This window comes from Erythrolamprus reginae, chromosome 6 (assembly GCF_031021105.1).
Source record: "Erythrolamprus reginae isolate rEryReg1 chromosome 6, rEryReg1.hap1, whole genome shotgun sequence".
Classification (NCBI taxonomy): Eukaryota; Metazoa; Chordata; class Lepidosauria; order Squamata; family Dipsadidae; genus Erythrolamprus; species Erythrolamprus reginae.
Window position 1 is genome coordinate 46,947,090 of NC_091955.1, and position 19,902 is coordinate 46,966,991.

General features: G+C 40.3%; 1 protein-coding gene across 1 annotated transcript in view; it reads left to right on the top strand.

The window, feature by feature from the left end:
* Positions 1-19,902, top strand: part of TBC1D15 (TBC1 domain family member 15) — a 45,335-nt gene that overhangs the window by 17,877 nt on the left and 7,556 nt on the right. Inside the window, exons 4-12 of the mRNA XM_070755703.1 lie at positions 785-923; positions 5,303-5,513; positions 11,625-11,718; positions 13,070-13,267; positions 13,375-13,503; positions 15,095-15,198; positions 15,991-16,085; positions 18,442-18,558; positions 19,036-19,136. Coding sequence (XP_070611804.1) covers positions 785-923; positions 5,303-5,513; positions 11,625-11,718; positions 13,070-13,267; positions 13,375-13,503; positions 15,095-15,198; positions 15,991-16,085; positions 18,442-18,558; positions 19,036-19,136 — 1,188 coding nt within the window. The remainder of the gene's footprint in view (positions 1-784; positions 924-5,302; positions 5,514-11,624; positions 11,719-13,069; positions 13,268-13,374; positions 13,504-15,094; positions 15,199-15,990; positions 16,086-18,441; positions 18,559-19,035; positions 19,137-19,902) is intronic.

Here is a 19,902-nt window from a genome sequence, read left to right on the forward strand (position 1 = left end):
AGAACTTAGAAAAAAAATTTCCTTATGTCTTGTGGGGCGTATTCACTATAGAAAGCAATAATACATAGCACAATTGTTATGTATGTTTATTGAATTAAAGCTTGAATAGTTTTCCCTTTCATATATTTCTCTATTCTGGCATAGCTAATTGGGGATACAAATTATTGGTCAATATGATTTTAATTATAATCAGGTTATTTCAATTAATACTCTGGCAATTTCTGAACATATTGTAATTCCTTGATTTTCTAATGTTGAAAAGATAACAAGAAATCAAGATAAAGCGCAGTAAATACAACAGCAAATTGTAGAATGTTTTACATTTATACAGACCCGTATATACTTCATATACCATATTTTTCGGAGTATAAGATGCACCAGAGTATAGATTTTAGAGGTGGAAAATAAGGAAAAAGTATTCTGAACCAAATGGTGTAGTAATATATTATTTAATAAAATACCAGTGTAGCAAAATACTTTTTACAAACATGCATAGTTTTTACAACCATGTACACTTTTTGCAAACTTCAAACTCGACAGTTTTAAGACTTGTAGACTTCAATTCCCAGAATTCCTTCTGCAGTCATGCTAGTTCAGGAATGGCAGTTGACATTTGTTGTTTATTCAGCTGTAGATGTATGAACTCTCTTTTTTTTGGTATTGTTTGTAGGGGTTGGAATGCAAATTACCCCACTGATAGTTCTACTATGTCATTTGAGAAAGAAGTTACAAAAGTTGTTTACAAGGAAAATGTCTGCTGATGTTGTTTTGATATTTTATTTAGGATTCCAGTTCAGTTGTAGAATGGGTGCAGACTCCTAAGGAGAAGACTTTCAGAGGGCCAGAACATATGAACAGTTATGAAGCAGAATGGGATATGGTCAACACTGTCTCTTTTAAAAAGAAGCCACATTCAAATGGAGGTACTTAAATAACACTGTTATTAAAATATGAAAGTGATTTTATTGGTTGAGCCCTATGAGATAAGTTCCTACGTATAGAGCTTTTTACTTCTGGTACTTGCTTGATGCTGTGCTTGTAAAGTTTCTTTTAGCTAATAATGCTATTCATCTGTCTTTCATAACAAAAGGGATTCTAAGATTCTGAATTCAGGTATGTATACCGTATTTTTCGCTCTATAAGACGCACCTGCTGATAAGACGCACCTAGATTTTAGAGGAGGAAAATAGAAAAAAAATATTTTGAGCCAAAAAGGGGAGAGGAAGAGAGGAAGGAGTGAAAGAAGGGAGTGAGGGAGGAAAGAAGGGAGGAAGGAAAAGGAAAGCAAGAAATGGAGGGAGGAAAGGAAGGAAGGAAAGAAAGAAAGAAAGAAAGGGGGAAGGGACAGGAACAGAGGAAGGAAGCAAGGAAACTTATGAAAGGGGAGAATAAGAGAGGAAGGACTGAAGGGAGGGAGGGAGGGAAGAAGGTAGGAAGGAGAAAGAAAAGAAGAAATAGAGGAAGGGAAGGTAAAAGAGAGAAAGAAAAAGAGCAAGAAAGAAAGAAAGAAAGAGAGAAAGAAAGAAAGAAAATGAAAGAGAAATAAAAATAGAGAGGGGGAATGAAAGAAATGGAAGGAGGGAAGGAAGGAGAGAAAGCAAGAGAAAGAAAGAAAGCAAGAGAAAGAAAGAAAGCAAGAGAAAGAAAAAAGAATGAAAGAGCAAGAGAGCAAGAGAGCAAAAGAAAGAAAGAAAGAAAGAGAGAAAGAAAGAAAGAAAGAAAGGCAACTTCAAAGAAAGGCTCACTGAGCATCTCTCACTCTCTCTCTTTCTATCCCTCTTTCTTTCTCTTCCTTTCTCTCTCTCCTCTTCCTTTCTCTCCTCTCTCTCCCTCCCTCCCTCTCTCTTTCTCTCCCCCCTCTCTCCCCCTTTCCCTCTCTCTCTCTCTCCCTCTCTTGCTATCTCTCCCCCCTCTCCCTCTCTCTTTCTCTCCCCCCTCTCCCCCCTTTCCCTCTCTCTTTCTCCCTCTCCCTCTCTTTCTCTCCCCCTCTCTCTTTCTCTCTCTCTCCCCCTCTTTCTCTCTCTTCTTCTCACTTTCTCTCTCTTGTTTTCTTTCTGTCTCTTTTGCTTTCTCTCTCTCATTCTTTCTCTCTTTTTTTCTTTCTCACGCTCTTTCTTTCTCTTGTTCTCTCTCTCTTGCTATCTCTTTCTCTCCCCCCTCTTTCTCTCACTCTCTCTTTCTCACTTTCTCTCTGTCTTGCTGTCTGTTGCTCTCACTCACTCTCGTTCTCTCTCCGTTCTTCTCAGCGGTGATGGGGCCGGCGAAGGTGATATTCAATGTCGGGGGCGCTCGGGCGGTTGCGCGCGCTCCCTATCTCCCTGCTAGCCCACTCGGAATATTCAAAATAAGAAAAACCTTCGCCGGCAAAGGCTTTTCTTATTTTGAATATTCCGAGTGGGCTAGCAGGGAGATAGGGAGCACGTGCAACCGCCCGTGCGCCCCCGACATTGAAGACCTCCGCTGAGAAAAGCCTTTGCCGGCATTTCCTTGCGGCGGGCGGAGAGGGAAGGGGGGGCAGCGGCGTCCCTCCTGGCCTTGGCGGGCCGCCCGACCCTCCCCACCTCCTGCAAATGCGGCGGTGCGGCGGGGGGGAGAGCGAGGAGCCGGTTCTGGCGGGCGCGGGGCTTGGCTGGCTGCTGGCTGGGGGGGAGCGCCGCTGGTGGTGGCGGAGGGAGACCCTCCCTCCGGGAGGGAGGGGGCCAGGCAGCAGCTAGCCAGCCAGCCGGCGGGGATGGCGCTTCCGAGTTCGCAGCCTCCCCCCCCATCCCTGCCTGCATCTTCGCTCCATAAGACGGGGCTGATTTTTCTTCCTACTTTGGGAGGAAAAAAACTGCGTCTTATGGAGCGAAAAATACGGTACATACAAAAATGATATTTAATGAATTCACTGAAAATATTCCATCTGTAGCAAAAGACACATAGTGAGATGGGTGGCATATAAATTTAATGAATGAACGAACGAACGTACAAGGTGTATATATCTGTTAAAGGCATTTTTATTTATAGAGAAACCTGTTATTCATCCATTAGGGTTTTTTTTGTGTGTTATTGCTGAAAATCGTTGAAGCTGCCTGCATAAAATTTCTATACATTATTCAAATAATTTGAAACAAAATTAGTATGTAGTAAGATATCATCTCGAGATTTAAAATGTATGTGTTGTGTGTTTATTAATAGCAGAAAATAAGATCCTAATTATATATTTTTTATTTATTACAAGAAGTTGTTATATAGTGAAATCTTATTTAGTGGCTCTAGATGGGTGGGCTTTGGATGTAATGAATTACAATGAGTTCAGAAAGTATTCAGACCCCTTTAAATTTTTCATTCTTAGTTTCATGGCAGCCATTTGGGAAAAGCAAAAAGTTCATTTTATTTCTCATTAATGTACACTCAGTACCCATCCTGACACAATCCCCCCCCCCCAAAATGTAGCTTTTTGCAAATTTATTAAAAAAGAAAAACTGAAATATCACATGGTCATAAGTAACAAACACTAATGTTACTTACTGTATTTTTCAGACTATAAGACACATCAGAACTATAAGGCGTATCTAAATTTACAGGAGGAAAACAAGAAAAAAATAGTTTTTGGCCTCTGTGCATCATGTTTTCACCCACCCGGCCCCCAGAAGCACTCTGCAGTTCTCCGTACAGCCCATGTTTTGCAAAAAACAGGGCTTTGTGAAAACGGGTCATGCGGAGCACTGCAGAGTGCTTCTGGAGGTGGGGGGGAGGAAACCCGATGCACGGAGGGTTCGGGAGGCAAAACCTTGGCCTATAAGACACACCTAAATTTTCACCCACTTTTAGGGAAGAAAGGTGTGTCTTACACTCAAAAATAAGAATTTATTAATATGTATTTATGAAATGTGTGTGCTGCCCATCTTGACAAAGGTGACTTTAAAATATTTTATAGAATTGCCTCTATTATACTAAACACATTTTAAATGTGTTTCATCAGATTTCATGATTTCATCATATTGCTTTTCTTTGCTGTAAAGTAATCAAAACAGATTTTAAAAAGAGGATTCAGTAACAGCATGATATTCAATCTGTTCTAATTAGAAGTACAGTGGTTCTGAGGTAAAATTGAAGTTGAAGAAATGATAATTCAGTTTTGTGTTGGTGGGGTGCTCTGTATGGTACTTGTGAGCATTTTTGGAGCATTTTTCATTACCGAATTTGGTGTGTTATTTGAAACATCTCTTGATAGAATTAGCCTTTTCTCTCGATAATGTCACAAACATGACAAGGTCTAGATTGCACCTTGATTCATCTTTCAGTAAAAGAGAATTTGGTACCAAAGTGATATGCTTTCTTCTATGACTTCCATACTTCCTTTTCAATACATGGATGCTAAATCCTTATTCTTTTGTGAGTAAATGAAGAAATAGTGATTCCTTGTTCATATTAAAGTGATATGATAAAATCATAAGAAATGATAATTAAAAACTAAAATATGTAAAAATGGAACAACCATTTGCTTTTTTTATATTATTCACATTTAGCCAGAAAGTATTGAAACACCAAATGTTTATTATACAAGAAATTTTTCCATTTGCAAGGAAATCATAACTATGGTCAAATACAGTGGTCCCTCGACCATCGCGAGGGTTCCGTTCCAGGACCCCAATGATCGATTTTTCGCGAAGTAGCGGTGCGGAAGTAAAAACACCATCTGCGCATGAGCAGATGGTGTTTTTACTTCCACCGCCGCCCACCCTTCGCCCGCCCACCCCGTTGCTCGCGCCTGGGGTTTCCCTGTGCGCGTGCCGCCCGCCCGCCCACGCCGTTGCTGGTGCCGCTTCCCAGCTGGGAAGCGGAGCTGGGATGTCCCCAAGCGCGCGCGCGTTGCTGGGGCCGCTTCCCATCTGGGAAGCGGAGCTGGGGTTTCCCCAAGCGCGCGCACACCGCCCGCCCGCCCATGCTGTTGCTGGGGCCGCTTCCCAGCTGGGAAGCGGAGCTGGGATGTCCCCAAGCGCGCGCGCGTTGCTGGGGCTGCTTCCCAGCTGGGAAGCGGAGCTGGGGTGTCCCCGCGCGTGCCGCCCGCCCGCCCACGCCGTTGCTCGCGCCGCCGTACCGGGGCAAGAGGGGGAAGACCCAGGGAAGCCGCCCAGGGAAACTCCACCATCTACGCATGCGTGGCCATAGAAAAAAGGCACGCATGTGCAGATGGTGGAGTTTACTTCCGGGTTGAAAACTAGCGATATAGCCCTTTCGCGATGCTCGAGGATGCGAAACTCGAGGGTTCACTGTATTGCAGTTGTGAACATGCTGTTTATCTTTTTTATCCTTTCAGATGTTGCAGTTCGTACAACTGGTGAGAACAAGTGGTCCTTCCTTTTCAGTTTAACAGACTTAAAGTCAATTAAACAAAACAAAGAAGGAATGGGATGGTTCTATTTGGTGTTCTGTTTAAAGGGTGATGATGTCCTTCCAGCTCTTCATTTTCATCATGGTGATAGCAATTTATTCATCCAAACACTTAGAAAATATGTGGTGCTTTGTGAGTAAGTATTCTTAGGATTAAAACACAATAAAAAATGTACTTAAAATGGTATTTAAAAGTTTGTGAATTCTTTTGAATTCTCAATATTTCTGCATAAATATGTTCTAAAATGTTATCTGTTGTTCACATAAGTGCTAAAATTAGATAAAGACTACCCAATTAAACAAGTGAGTTGCATGGGAACCAGACAATTATTCTATATACAGTGATCCCCCGATCATTGCGAGGGTTCCGTTCCAGGACCCCTAGCAATGATCGGGTTTTCGCGAAGTAGCACTGCGGAAGTAAAAACACCATCTGCGCATGCGCAGATGGTGTTTTTACTTCCGCAGCGCTAGCGAGGAGCCGAAGATTGGGGTTCCTGGGAAGGGGACTCAGCTGGGAAGCGGCGCTGGGGTTTCCCCACCGCCCACGCAAACTCCTCGCTGACGCTCGCCCGCCCTTCGCCCGCCCACGCTGCTCGCTCGCGCCGCTTCCCAGCTGAGTCCTGAGGCCAATTCGCTTCAGGACTCAGCTGGGAAGCGGCGCGAGCGAACGGCGTGGGCGGGCGAAGGGCGGGCGAGCCGCGGGCGCGCGGGCAGGCAGGCGGCGGAGAAGCCGTTCGCTCGCGCCGCTCGCTCGCGCCTGAGTCCCGAAGACAAATGCGGAAGTTCGCCTTTGACGTTTGTCTTTGGGACTCAGTTGGGAAGCCGCGCGGCTGTTTTAAAACGTCGCCGCCGGCATGGGGGGCTTGCCAGCACCCCCCGGACCCCCAACCCGGGTTTGGGGGGCTGCTAGGAAGCCCCCCATGCGGGCGGCGACGTTTTAAAACAGCCGCGCGGCTTCCCAACTGAGTCCCGAAGACAAACGTCAAAGGCGAACTTCCGCGTTTGTCTTCGGGACTCATTGGGAAGCCGCGTGGCTGTTTTAAAACGTCACCGTCGGCATGGGGGGCTTGCCAGCACCCCCCGGACCCCCAACCCGGGTTTGGGGGGCTGCTAGGAAGCCCCCCATGCCGGCGGCGACGTTTTAAAACAGCCGCGCGGCTTCCCAACTGAGTCCCGAAGACAAACGTCAAAGGCGAACTTCCGCGTTTGTCTTCGGGACTCATTGGGAAGTCGCGCGGCTGTTTTAAAACGTCGCCGCCGGCATGGGGGGCTTGCCAGCACCCCCCCGAACCCGGGTGGCTGGGCGAGCAGCAAGCGAACGGTGGGTGGCCGGGCGAAGGGCAGGCGAGCGGCGAAGGGTGGGCGAGCGGGTGCTGGGGGGGGCTTCTCGCCCTCCCGCCAGCAAGAGGGGGAGCGAACGGCGTGGGCGGGCGAAGGGCGGGCGAGCGGCGGGCGCACGGGCAGGCAGGCGGCGGACAAGCCGTTCGCTCGCGCCGCTTCCCAGCTGAGTCCTGAAGCCAATTCGCTTCAGGACTCAGCTGGGAAGCGGCGCGAGCGAACGGCGTGGGTGGGCGAAGGGCGAGCGGCAGCGAGGAGTTTGCGTGGGCGGTGGGGAAACTCCTCGCTGATGCCCGCCGCTCGCCCTCCCGCCAGCAAGAGGGGGAAGACCCAGGGAAGCCGCCCAGCAGCTGATCTGCCCGGCGCCATCTAAGCATGCATGGCCATAAAAAAAGGGCGCGCATGCGCAGATGGTGTTTTGACTTCCGGGTTGAAAAATCGCGATTTAGCCCGTTCGCAATGATCGGGATCGCAATACCCGGGGGATCACTGTACTAACTTTTACTAACCGGAAAATTCCGTTCTTTAAAGCTAGATATAATATTCTTTAAAGCGTTCTTTAAAGCTAGATATAATATAATGTATGTTCATAATGGGTTTTTAGATTTTAAATATTAGATTTGTTTTCTGTATATTGTTTTATTGTTGTTGTGAGCTGCCCCAAGTCGGCGGAGAGGGGCGGCATACAAATCAAATCAATCAATCAATCAATCAATTCATCCCTCTGCACTTTTTCAAGGCAAATACAGTAAAATCCTTGTAGCTGAGCGTGTTTGGCCATATGGTGATGAGGAAATTGAAACCATTTCATGTGTATTATGCTGTTAATTTTACAGAGACAGTAGGTCAATCTACATTGTATCCTCAATGGATAATTAAATTAATTCAATTAATTAACTAAAAACCCAAAGAACCATAAAAACAATCATTTCATTCAATCAGCTTTCTCTCCACAAATTCATTGGCCAGGGGGCAAGAATCTAATGGCTCCAAGCCTGGTGACATAAGTGAGTCTTAAGACTCTTGTGGAAAGCAAGGAGCGTGGGGGCAGTATGAATCTCAGCTGATTCCAGAGGGCCAGTCCCCCACAGAAAAGGTTCTTCTCCTAGGCCCCGCCAAACGACATTGTTGGGACCTGGAGAACGCCAACTCTGTAGGACCTGTAGCGGTCGCTGGGATTCATGCGGCAAAAGGTGGTCCCATAGGTATTCTGGCCCGAGGCCATGTAGGGCTTTATAAGTCATAAACAACACTTTGAATTGAGTCCAGAAACTAATTGGCAGCCAATGCAAACCACGGAGTGTTGGAGAGATATGTACATGTTTGGGCAAGCCCATGACTGCTCACGTGGCTGCATTCTGCACAATTTGCAGTAGTCGAACCTTGGGGTGATAAGGGCATGAGTGACTGTGAGTAGAGATTCCCTGTCCAAATAGGGCCGTAACTGGTGCACCAGGCAAACCTGGGCAAATGGCCCCCCTCGTCACAGACGAAAGATGATGTTCTAAAGTCAGCTGTCGAGGACGCCCAAGTTGCGGACCCTCTCTGAGGGTGTCAAAATCTCCCCCCGGGTAATGGACGGACAGATGGAAGTATCCTTGGGAGGCAGAACCCACAGCCACTCTGTCTTGTCGGAGTTCAGTTTGAGCCTGCTAGCACCCATCCAGACCCTAACAGCCTCCAGACACCTGCGCATCACTTCCACTGCTTCACCGAGTGGGCAGGGGGTGGAGATGTATAACTGGGTGTCATCAGCCTACTGATGACAACTGACCCCATGCCCTCAGATGATCTCACCCAACGGTTTCATATTAAACAGATAATAAACAGCAGGAGGGAGAGGACTGACCCCTGAGGAACCCCACAAGGGAGGGACCTAGGAGTCGACCTCTGACTACCCACTAACACAGACTGCGTCTGACCGGAGAGATAGGAGGAGAACCACCATAAAACGGTGCCTCCCACTCTCAGCCCCTCCATCTGGCGCAGAAGGATACCATGGTTGATGGTATCGAAAGCCACTGAGAGGTCAACGAGCACCAGGATAGAGGATAAACCCCTATCCCAGGCCTGCCAGAGATCATCCATCAGTGCGACCAAAGCAGTTTCCATGCTGTAGCTGGGCCAGAATCCCAACTGCTGAGGGCCTAGATAATCGGCTTCATCCAAGGACCATTGGAGCTGGAGCGACAACACCTTTTCAACAACCTTCCCCATAAAGGGAATGTTGGAGACAGGACGACAGTTGGTAAATACAGCTGGGTCTAGGGAAGGCTTCTTGAGGAGGGAGTACATAGGTGCCTCCATGTAGGGAGCTGGAAAGGACCCCTCCCTTGATGAAACATCGGTAATCTCCTGGAACTAGCTCCGTGTCACCTTCCTGCTAGCTGAAACCAGCCATGAGGGGCATGGGTCCAGTAAACAGGTGGTGGAACATACAGCTCCAATGGCCTTGCCCACTTCATCAGGTGTTACCAGGTCAAACTCCCTCCATATAGCTGGACTAGGATGGGACCCTGTCATCTCGACTGACTCGTTGTCAGCCGACACTGCATTCCAATTGAAGTCAAGGTCTGTCTGGATCTGAGCAATTTTATCTGTGAAAAACTTATTAAAATCCTCAGCACTACCCTGTAAGGGCTTGTCAACTTCCCCCTGGTTAAGGAGGGAGCGAGTCATCCTAAAAAGGGCAGCTGGGCAGGATTCCACAGATGCAATCAGGGTGACATTGTATGCACATCTTGTCGTCCTGATCGCCACTTTGTAAATTTCCAGATTCTCCAAGGCTTTAGACATCTCTTCTAGCGTTTCATCCCCTGGAGTTCCTCAGTGAAACTTCTGCCACAGAAATGTCTCAAAGACGCAATTCGATCCAGAGCCTCTGCCGCGGCCGTATTCTAGGCTGCAGCAAGAGATTCTGCCGATCTATGTACAAGCGATTCTGGCAAAACCCCAAGCGCCCTCTGAAAGCCCTCCGGGTCCATCAGGCGTCTGGGGTGGAACCTCATAATTGGTTCTGCCTCCCTTATCTAGATTTATCTCCCAGGTAGCAGTTGTATTAACAGTCGTTAATAGAGAAATGAATTTTGTGATTTATTCTCCTAGTTGTAAGTATATTATTGTATTTATTTATTTCACTTTGGTTTTATTATTTTAATTTTTTGCTAATCTAGATAAATATTATTGAGTGAATCAAAATCTTTATACTTGTTCATTGATTTATGGAGTGAAATGATCCAAAGTTACATCTTTTTTTCATACAGACAAATGTTTGCTATTCATTTGCTCAATTAATAAATCTATTGAGTTTTAACACTTGTATGAATAACAGATACAATTTAGATCATATTGATGCAGAAATATTGAAAATTTAAAATGATTCATAAACTTTTAACCACCTGTGTATGTTATAGAAGCAGAGTAAATGCAAGGAGTGACTTTTAATGCATAATGATAATGAAACTATTAGTAATTCTTTTAAAGATCAGTAATACAAAGCACTGGTTCTTAAATTGTTTACCCAATTATGCCTTTTCACAATTTTGAATAAGTCATTACCTCCACAAAAAATAGATATACTTTTGTTTCAGTAATATTAGTCCCAAACCTCTTACCTCACAAACAAGCAATTACAAGTTGTTTCATTAGCCCCAGGATATGCCCAAATCACCAAATTATCTAAAATGCAATTTACAAAAATAATAAGTTAAAATAGACTTTTAAGCAGTCTTCTGCGTGTCTCCCAAGAGACTCTCCACGTTAGTTATTTCCTTGCTCCAGGACAATTTTTAAATTTGTTTTTAATTTGTATGTATGTAGTAATATGAACATCTTCATATGTTAAATGATTTAATTGTAGAAAACCTCTAGACTCTAGTAGTTGATTTCGTATTATTCAGGTAAATAACAAGGCATTCCAGAGTTCCTTGGAATAGTCTCTTTGCAAAGATGGAATAGTGGGGTGTTGATTGTTGGATGGCGTGACCTTTTAATCCTTATCTGACTGCAGAAGCTTGAAATCAGTCACTGACCAGCCATAATTTAGTATTTTGTTCTCTCCTGCACCCTCAATGAGAGTGATTCATTTTTTAAAAATCCAGAAAAGCTAAATAATATTGTTCTTTATCCCTATAGAGCTTTGAATATGATGCATTACTCTGACCAACTCAACAATTTTATTAATCATTGGTTCCAAATTAAAATTTTAAATCAATGAGAAAAAATAAATAAATATTGGGGATGGGGTGGAGAGTTAAGTTAATGATGCTGGAGGAGTCCATATGTCCATAGTAGCATTAATGTAAGTAACTACTCTGAGCACGTTAAGTAATTCCCATTTATGATAAACCTTAGTTAAGGCACTTTTAATTAAAATGCAGTTATCTTAAGAGATTTTCATTTTGATAGTTTAGCTAAACATGACTCAGTGCAACTTTTGTTTCCTATGCCATATTAGCCAACCACATTTTTTGTATATTAACATCCCATTTTCAGAAGGCCAAGATACAATCTTCTGTTGAATTTCATATCCTCTCTTACAGATACATCCACTCACGTTAGTATTGAAAAGTGATAAGATTTATTAAAAGTCCTAGGCTTTAATAACAGAATAGTTGATAGTCCCCCCACCCACCCCAGCCCCGGGATATTGAAAATACTAGTATTTTTTTCCAAAAACTGGCAGTAGTGAATTTAAGTCTAAAAATAACAAGTATTTTCAACTTCATCAGTGGCAATGTATGCATAGAAAACACATGTATATCTACTTAAAGTATTATTTCACCTGTCTGTAATCTGTAGTTGCTGTTTTTTCAAATGCAAATTTTATAGTTATCTTTAGCTTATTCTAAAGTAGGAAACAGACATAGAAGGAAATGTAGAAAAGTATGCTTTTTTCCCCTTCCCAGATCAGAACAGGATAAAAGGGTTCTTGTGAACTATCAGAGTATTTCACAGTCCTTTGAAAATCTCCTTGATGAACCAACATGTGGCTTAATACAGGTTCGTATAAAGTATTATTTATGGTAAAAATTAAATGTAAGATTTAAGATATTAAAATGGCTGTTTTTTGAAAAAAAATTGGTATGGGGTGGGGGAGGCCAAAAGCTTGCAGTAAAAGAAAGCTTGCAACTTTATTAAGTTTTATAAAAAGCCTAATATGCATACAGTCATAGAAAAAATAACCCCTGATATCTGGAAAGAATGAGTTGACTAATATATATTCATAAGCTTTGGGTATAAAGCAAAGAAGCCAAGCAGCCAGAGTGAGGAGAAAAGAGCTTAGGCCCTGCAAAATATTTGTATACAGTTGGAATTCTCTTGGAGATGGAAAGTATCTGTAGAGTGTATACCTGTTGCTGACAAGTAGAGTAGTACAAGGCAAAGACATCTGCTGAAGACCAAATGGTTTCAGATCCTTCAGTGAAAGTCTTTGAGACTGAAGGTGAAAGCTAAATCAACTGAGCAGAGCCTTGGGTAAATGTTATAAAAAGTGTGCTGTGTCAGCAACAAGAGAGATGGGAAGAGGGAGTGAATAAAATGTTGAAACTGGGAGTGATTAAATCATCTCAAATTGAATAGCATTCCCCTGTTGTGTTGGCATCACAACTTATGTAACAAGTGCATAATATACCCTAATCAAATAGCTATCTGATAACCGATATAGAAGATCATCTAGGTAGACTAAATAATGTCCAGTATCTCTCTAACATCATCTTGAGATCTGGATATTGAAAAGCACCATTAAAGAAGACGAGGGCAAATCTCCCCCAAACCTCTCTGTAATATGGCAGGTTGTTTGCTTCCAATTCCATTTAGTGACAGAGTGATATACTCACTCAGCACTCATCTAGGGAAGGAAATCTAACAGCTGTCCTTTCCTCATCTTAGAATTGGGATAGGAAAGAGTAGAGGGAGCACTCCAAAGAGAGGCTACCACCACAGAGATAGCCAGCTTTCTCCCTTATGGTTCTTAAGGGTGGAACCTTACATAATAAGGAATGCTTTCTGTATTTTATGGATTGTGTAGATCTGTAATCTCTTAGGTAACTTAAATCCAGATTGTTCTAAGTTTTATGTATCACCAGTAAGTTATTGAAACTGACTAATAGGTAGCCAGCACTATTGTGAATGTAACATGATACAGAGCATCCTGTCCGCAAAATTCTGCTGCACCAGTTGCAAATTCTAGATGAAGTATTCAAATTATGCTTCTTAATTCTGTTTTATTAAACTCACACACACCTTATTTTAATGTAATATTGTGATGAGTCTTGTCTTCATCATAGTACTTCTCCAGTTCTTCATATGTTCTTGCATAAATCCAAATAAACTTTACCTTTGTTTTTCTTAGAAATTGAAAAAGGATCCTTATACAACAACTATGGGAGGATTTTCCAAAGTGACAAACTATATTTTTGATAGCTTACGTGGAAATGACTCAGTAAATCAGCAGCGGCCTCCATCAGAAATGGCAGATTTCATTAGTGATGCTATTCCAGGACTAAAAATAAATCAACAGGAAGAACCAGGGTTTGAAGTCATTACACGTGTGAGTTTTAAGTTCTTGGAAATTTAGATGGTAACAGGACATTCATCTGATGGTTTTAAAATTAATATCTTGGCAATAATGTAACAGATTCTTAATGCGTGTCTTAGATTGATTTAGGAAAACGACCTGAAGCTCATAGAAAGCAACCAGTATCAATTGAAGAGTGGACTAAGAATATGGATTCTGAAGGAAGAATATTGAATGTAGATGCTATGAAACAAATGATATTCAGAGGGGTAATATCTTAAGTTATCTATTTTTTATTAACATTTTAATGTTTTTAAAATGATTAAAAACAAAAAACTGCAAAGATGAAACATTGTCAAAGAAAAGTAAAACACATAAAGTGCTTTTAAAGAAAATGGAAAAAAATACAACAAAGGAAATTAAAACTAGTAACATATCATTTAACAGTAAATTTCAATTCTACATATAGTTGCCTAGTGCAGTACTATTACTTCCATGTCAGAAATACCAAAGTGCTTCTATGGTGAAAAGATTTGTTCCTTTCGTGTGCCCACGAAACCTTTTTATCTATTCACGGCTTCTCACTTTCAAACTGCTAGGTTGCAGGAGTTGGATTGTGTGATAGGAGTTCATGCCACCCTGTCGCAGTAAAATGTCTTGAATGTGAGCCTGCCTATCATCAGCCCAACATTCTTATCTCATGAACTAGCATGCTCCTCGTCTAATGCAATTATTCAAGTTTATACATATGTCTAATATATTTATACAATTATGGGTTTTTTCATCTAATGTACTTTGTATAAATGAGTCATATATTTCATTATATTTGTCCATGCAATGTCTACATCATAAGTTGCAAGTGCAATCAGGTCCTCAATCTGTTGTGTAAAAGGGGCCATATTTTATCTTTCCAAGTCTGCAGTCTCATTTTTTTCATAATAATGAGTCCATTAATGTTCAACTATTTTAAAACCTACATTTTCAAATAAAGGGTACATTATATTCATTTGTATTATTCATACAAAAAATATATTGGGAAGGGAATGTGTTCTGATATATAGAGACGAAATATTAGTAAAATATGTGAAGTAAACAATTGACCTTAATGGTCTATCTCCATGCCACTTGAACAGCTACCTAAATCTTTCAAAGCAAAGACAAAACTTCCTTTGTTACATCATAATGATTTAAAAATAAATTTTAAATGACTGAAATGCAATGTTTGTAACTATCAACTGCAGTTGTTAGAGGCCAGCACTGCAGGCTACTTCAGCTAACTGCTAGCTTTAGTTCAGCAAATTCAAATCTCACCAGTGGCTCAGGTTGACTCAGCCTTCCACCCTTCCGAGATGGGTAAAATGAGGATCCAGATTGTTGGGGACAATATGCTGATTCTATAAACTGCTTAGAGAGGGCTGTAAAAACACTATGAAGCGGTATGTAAGTCTAAATGCTATTGCTATATTACTTCTAGAGGATTCTCAGTCTAAAAACTAAAGATACAAGCTAAGGAAAAAAAGAAGTGACTGAAAGAGATAATGTGGAAACCAAGTATTGGAAGGACAGACTATTAATTTTTATTAGTAAACAGTGTTGTAAAATTAAGTCTGGGAAACCAAAATGAGTAATATTATTAAAAAGATAGAAAATAAGCCTATTTGTGAGACTATAAGTTTCAACTTGACTACCTTACAAGAAATGAAACAAAGGACTTTGAGCAAAGAACCCAGAGAAATTGTAAGTAGCAATTAAGGATGGTAGTGCTACCCTTATAGAATGACTTGATTTCTTTGTTCCTGTCTTCACATTTTACTTATAAAGGGTCCAGCTTTATCCCCCCTCTCTCTTTTTTTGTCCAAGGGGCTTTGTCATGCTTTGAGGAAAGAAGTGTGGAAATTCCTGTTGGGTTACTATTCATGGAATAGTTCAAGGGATGAGAGGACAAGTATGCAGAAAAGGAAAACGTAAGCATGATATATTAAAAAAGTGACATGGTATTGCCACATTTCAACAGAAAGCAGCAAAAGTATGGTGGCTGGATGTCATGTCTTTCTGTGGGATTGGGGAAGGTGGCTTGCGTTAGTTGGCTAGTAACATTCTGAGTGGTTGCACTGAGGTTTGGGGATATGTTGAGTTGTTTCTATTCGAGTATATTAAATCTTAAGATTTGCACTCTGATTTTATTTTGCCAATTATCTTGGCAATAATGCATGCGTTTATAGTTTGCTTGTTTGCTGCCAAAGTTCTGTTGTATTTTTTATGATATCTCATAGCCCCCCAAAAGAGAAGTAGACCCATTGTCCGTTTCTTAACTAAAAATTTGCAACCAGGCTTTAGAATCAGGATATATGTCATGTGTTTGGAGGACGGTACTAAATATTATCACCCTAGATCAGGGGTAGGCAAAATTGGCTCTTCTATGACTTGTGGACTTCAACTCCCAGAATTCCTGAGCCAGTCATGCTAGCTCAGAAATTCTGGGAGTTGAAGTTCACATGTCATAGAAGAGCCAACTTTGCCTACCACTGCCCTAGATTATGAAGTTATATTGTGTGTTCTTAAATAATTATATAATTTAAAGACTAAGCAAAAGTCATAAACGTATAAATGTTATTCCCATGCAAAGTAGTAACTACCAACTACTTGCTTGCAAATGAAAAATGTGAACTATCATTTTTATGCTTTATATTTAAAATTACACAATACCTTTATCATAAATAATTTTATCATAATTTCTGATTTTTGTAATTCTTCAGAGATGAGTATTTTAGGATGAAGCTTCAGTGGAAATCTGTCAGCGAAGAACAAGAAAAAAGAAATTGTAGATTGAGAGATTACAGAAGTCTTATTGGTAAGTTTTAGAAGAATAAAATTCTATACAATACAAATGTTAAAGATAAATGTTTTTTCCTATTTGATGAAAATATATTGTATATTTTAAAGGATTATTTCAGATCATCTGTGTTGTTTGATTCTTTTTCCTTCCTTTTCATCTTCACGTGTAAACAGGTTACTTCCTAAGGAGATGCAGAATATAAAATAACAATATAATGGCCTCAGTCCATTCATGCATTTTTATCATAGTTATTTCAGTATGCTAATTGAATTTTAGTCTAGAATATAAAGCAATATAGTTTTAAAGGCTTTATAAGAGGCTCTTCTGCTTGCTTGTTTAATTAATCTTTACAGTTGCCCATTTGCCATGTCATCATGGTGGCTAACAAACAAAGAAAAATAACAATAATAAACCAAAAATTATAAATATATTGCACTGAGGACAAATTTATATATTCAAGCAATTGAAATTCACAAAACCTGCTGATCCAGTGTCTAGGGAAAGAGCCAGGTCTTTAAAGCCTTTCAGAAAAGGCAAAGCGGGGTCAAAGTCATCTGGATCTCAGGGGAAATTTTCTTCCAAAAGACAGGCACTGAGACAGAGAGGGCACATCTCCTGGGTCCTGCAAGGTGACACTGCTTGACTGATGGGACCTGGATTATGCCAACTCTCTGAAATCTTATTTCAAGTGAAACACGTTACACAAGCATTGGAATAAGACAACACATTGTTTTGCAGTAGGTTTCAATGAAAATCAGATTGTGATGGCGTGAATTATATGACATATTCAGTAACAGAAAAGCATCTAAACACTTAGCATAGCCATAATTAAACCACATCATACAATAAAGGTTCACACTGATGTCATCTAATGTCAGAACAAGAGGTATATTGGTGTAGTGGTTAAGTCATAGGCTAAAAACCATGAGATCATGAGTTATAATCCTGCTTTAAGCACAAAGCCAGCTGGATGACCTTGGCCTATACCTCCCCAAAAGCACGAAGCCAATCCACATCCTGATAAAAACCCTTTTATTTAGTTTACAGTGAATTTCTCTCCAGCAAAGTCCTGACTAACAGTTTTTCAAGATATTTCCCAATTACATACCTTTATCAGGCTTGGAGAGCTGCCAAGCTGATCTGTTTCAGACTCCACACTATAACAGATAATACTGCAAGAATGCAGAAACAGATCTTTGCTCAAATGAACTAATTGCCTCCTGCAAACTCTCCTCCCCTTTTGTCCCTCTATTCCTCATGGGAGGGTTCATTTATCACCCCCCTGTGGCCTTACTGCCAAGTTGACCCTTGTTCCTCAGCTGTTCCCTTCAATGTGGCAACTCTGCACACGCACACACTGGGGACAGGCTCCAGCTGTTCACCTGCCTCATTAATGCTGACTTCAAAGGCAACTGGTAACTGTCAGACTGCCCTTACCCCATCTCTGCTTTCGATGCAAAACACTTGTCAGAGCCTTCCTAGACTCCAGAACTGGCCCATGTTCCTCCCCAACCTCCTCACTGCCAGCTGCACTGGCTCCTGGTGGGCCACAGCACTCATCCTTAGGAAGGAAGCAATGACAAACTACTGAAAAACTTTTCCAAGGAAACGGCAGGGACTTGTTCAAACAGTCTGAGAATTGAACATGATTGAAAGGAAGAAAATGGAACCCCAAAAAAATTTAAACTTGATTGCATATCATTTTATTACAATTAAATATAAAACAACATCATATACCTAGAGTTTGAGTCCCATTTAACGTATTTAAAGTATATCCAAATAAGGCTTGTTTCACTGATTTTTTTAAATTTTGTTTTAATCACAACATTCTAGAAAATGTAACATTTAGAATGTTTGAAAATTTGTTTACTGGTAATATTTAAAATTATTATCATCAAGGTGATAACCGTCATTATCTGGTTTTGAAGTTTCAGCATCGCCCACCCCCATGATTTCAATTTGGGCAGTTAGTAGCTGCCCTGCATTAATGGCCACTTGCAGCACCCTATAAGCATGTGTCTGTGATTTACAGCAGATTTGATGAAAATGGGGCGTTTACTTCCAGTTTCCAGTAAAAACTGCCCCATGTTGAATTGTGGGTTCACTTAACTCAAGAACTATATTATAAATAATTTTGAGACAAGAAATATTTATTCTTTCAAATACTTTAATATTTTAACAGCTATTTTAATGCCTTTATTTTGCTAGCTGTTTCAAGTTTAACACTGTTAAAACGGAAATTCAAAGATATGGTTAGATTTATTGGATTTATATGATTAGATTTATTGGATTTATATGCCGCCCCTCTCCGCAAACTCGGGTCTTCAAGTTGTTTTGAAAATTCATTAAATCTATGCTTTTTTTTTTCTAGAAAAGGATGTAAACAGAACTGATAGAACAAATAAATTTTATGAAGGTCAGGATAATCCTGGATTAATATTGCTTCATGATATTTTGATGACCTATAGTATGTATGACTTTGATCTGGGTAAGTAAAGCATTATCTTTTATTGACCCTTTGAAGTATTACTTCTTGAAATTATTCAAAGGCAGTCTGATGTATTCAATTTAAACATTTTAATTAGAGAAATAAGAAAAATAGTAAATTATATTAGATAACATCTTAAAATGTAGAATATATCTATAGTATATTTATACTGTAACCTGCCATGAAGGAAGACAGTACTATTATCATACTTACTTTTAATACTTTATAAAGTACTTATTAAAAATTATTGTAAGTTTTTAAACTTTATTTATTTATTTATTTATTTTGCTTGTTTGTTTATCTATCTTGATTTGTGTCTGTTTATCTTTGTGTCTAATGTATTTATGTATGTATGTATGTATGTATGTATGTATGTATGTATGTATGTATGTCTTCTATGTATTTGTTCTTAATTCCAGAATTTGTTACCTGAGAAAAGAGAAATGTTCAACAATTCATTTTTCCTTTTCTTTTAAGGATATGTTCAAGGAATGAGTGACTTACTTTCACCTATTTTATATGTGATGGAGAATGAAGTGGATGCTTTCTGGTGCTTTGCATTGTACATGGATCAAATGGTAAATATTTTTCTCTTCTATGTTATTATTCTCTTAAGTTAAGACTGAAAAATATTGTTTTTATGTCACCTGTTCTGATTCTTCATATTATATTTCTTTCTTAGTATATTCGGACATAAAGTATTAAAATTGCTACATGAAGTCAGAAGCAGATAAAATATTCTGAATTGTACCTACATAGTCAAAGTGCAAAAATGGCTTTTTTGAAGGAGTTGGCACATATAATTTGTGACTCTTCAGTTAGTAACTTGAATCTGGTTGTACCTTCCATTGTACTTGATCATTGTTACATTTGTATTTAAGTCTAAGAAGTATTCCCTAATCTTTTTGTTCTCTTCCCTACTGAGCTATTGTCCCAGGTGTAATATAAATTATAAATAAGTGGATGCCAATTCTTGGATTTTGCCAAACATTTGGAAGCTGTTCTTGGTCTCTGTGGCTGAATAATAGAGTAAAATGCTTAGAGTGTCTGAAATCAGACATAGTAATGCATTGAATATTTGTTCACAAGGATTTTGATCTAAGATGCAGTATGACTAGTAAAACTGTAGCTTGATTAATGCTAAATGATAACAAGAAGGAAGAGTATAATTTATTTTGAAAATTCCTTTATAACTTTTCTTTCTGCTGAACAGAGTGAAACCCATACAAGGTTCGTTCATTCTTAAATGTGAATGAACTTTGGGTAGGTCATACGTTTTGTGTACATGTATATAATTCACTGAATTCACATAAATGGACACAATACATCTGGACAGGATCTGTG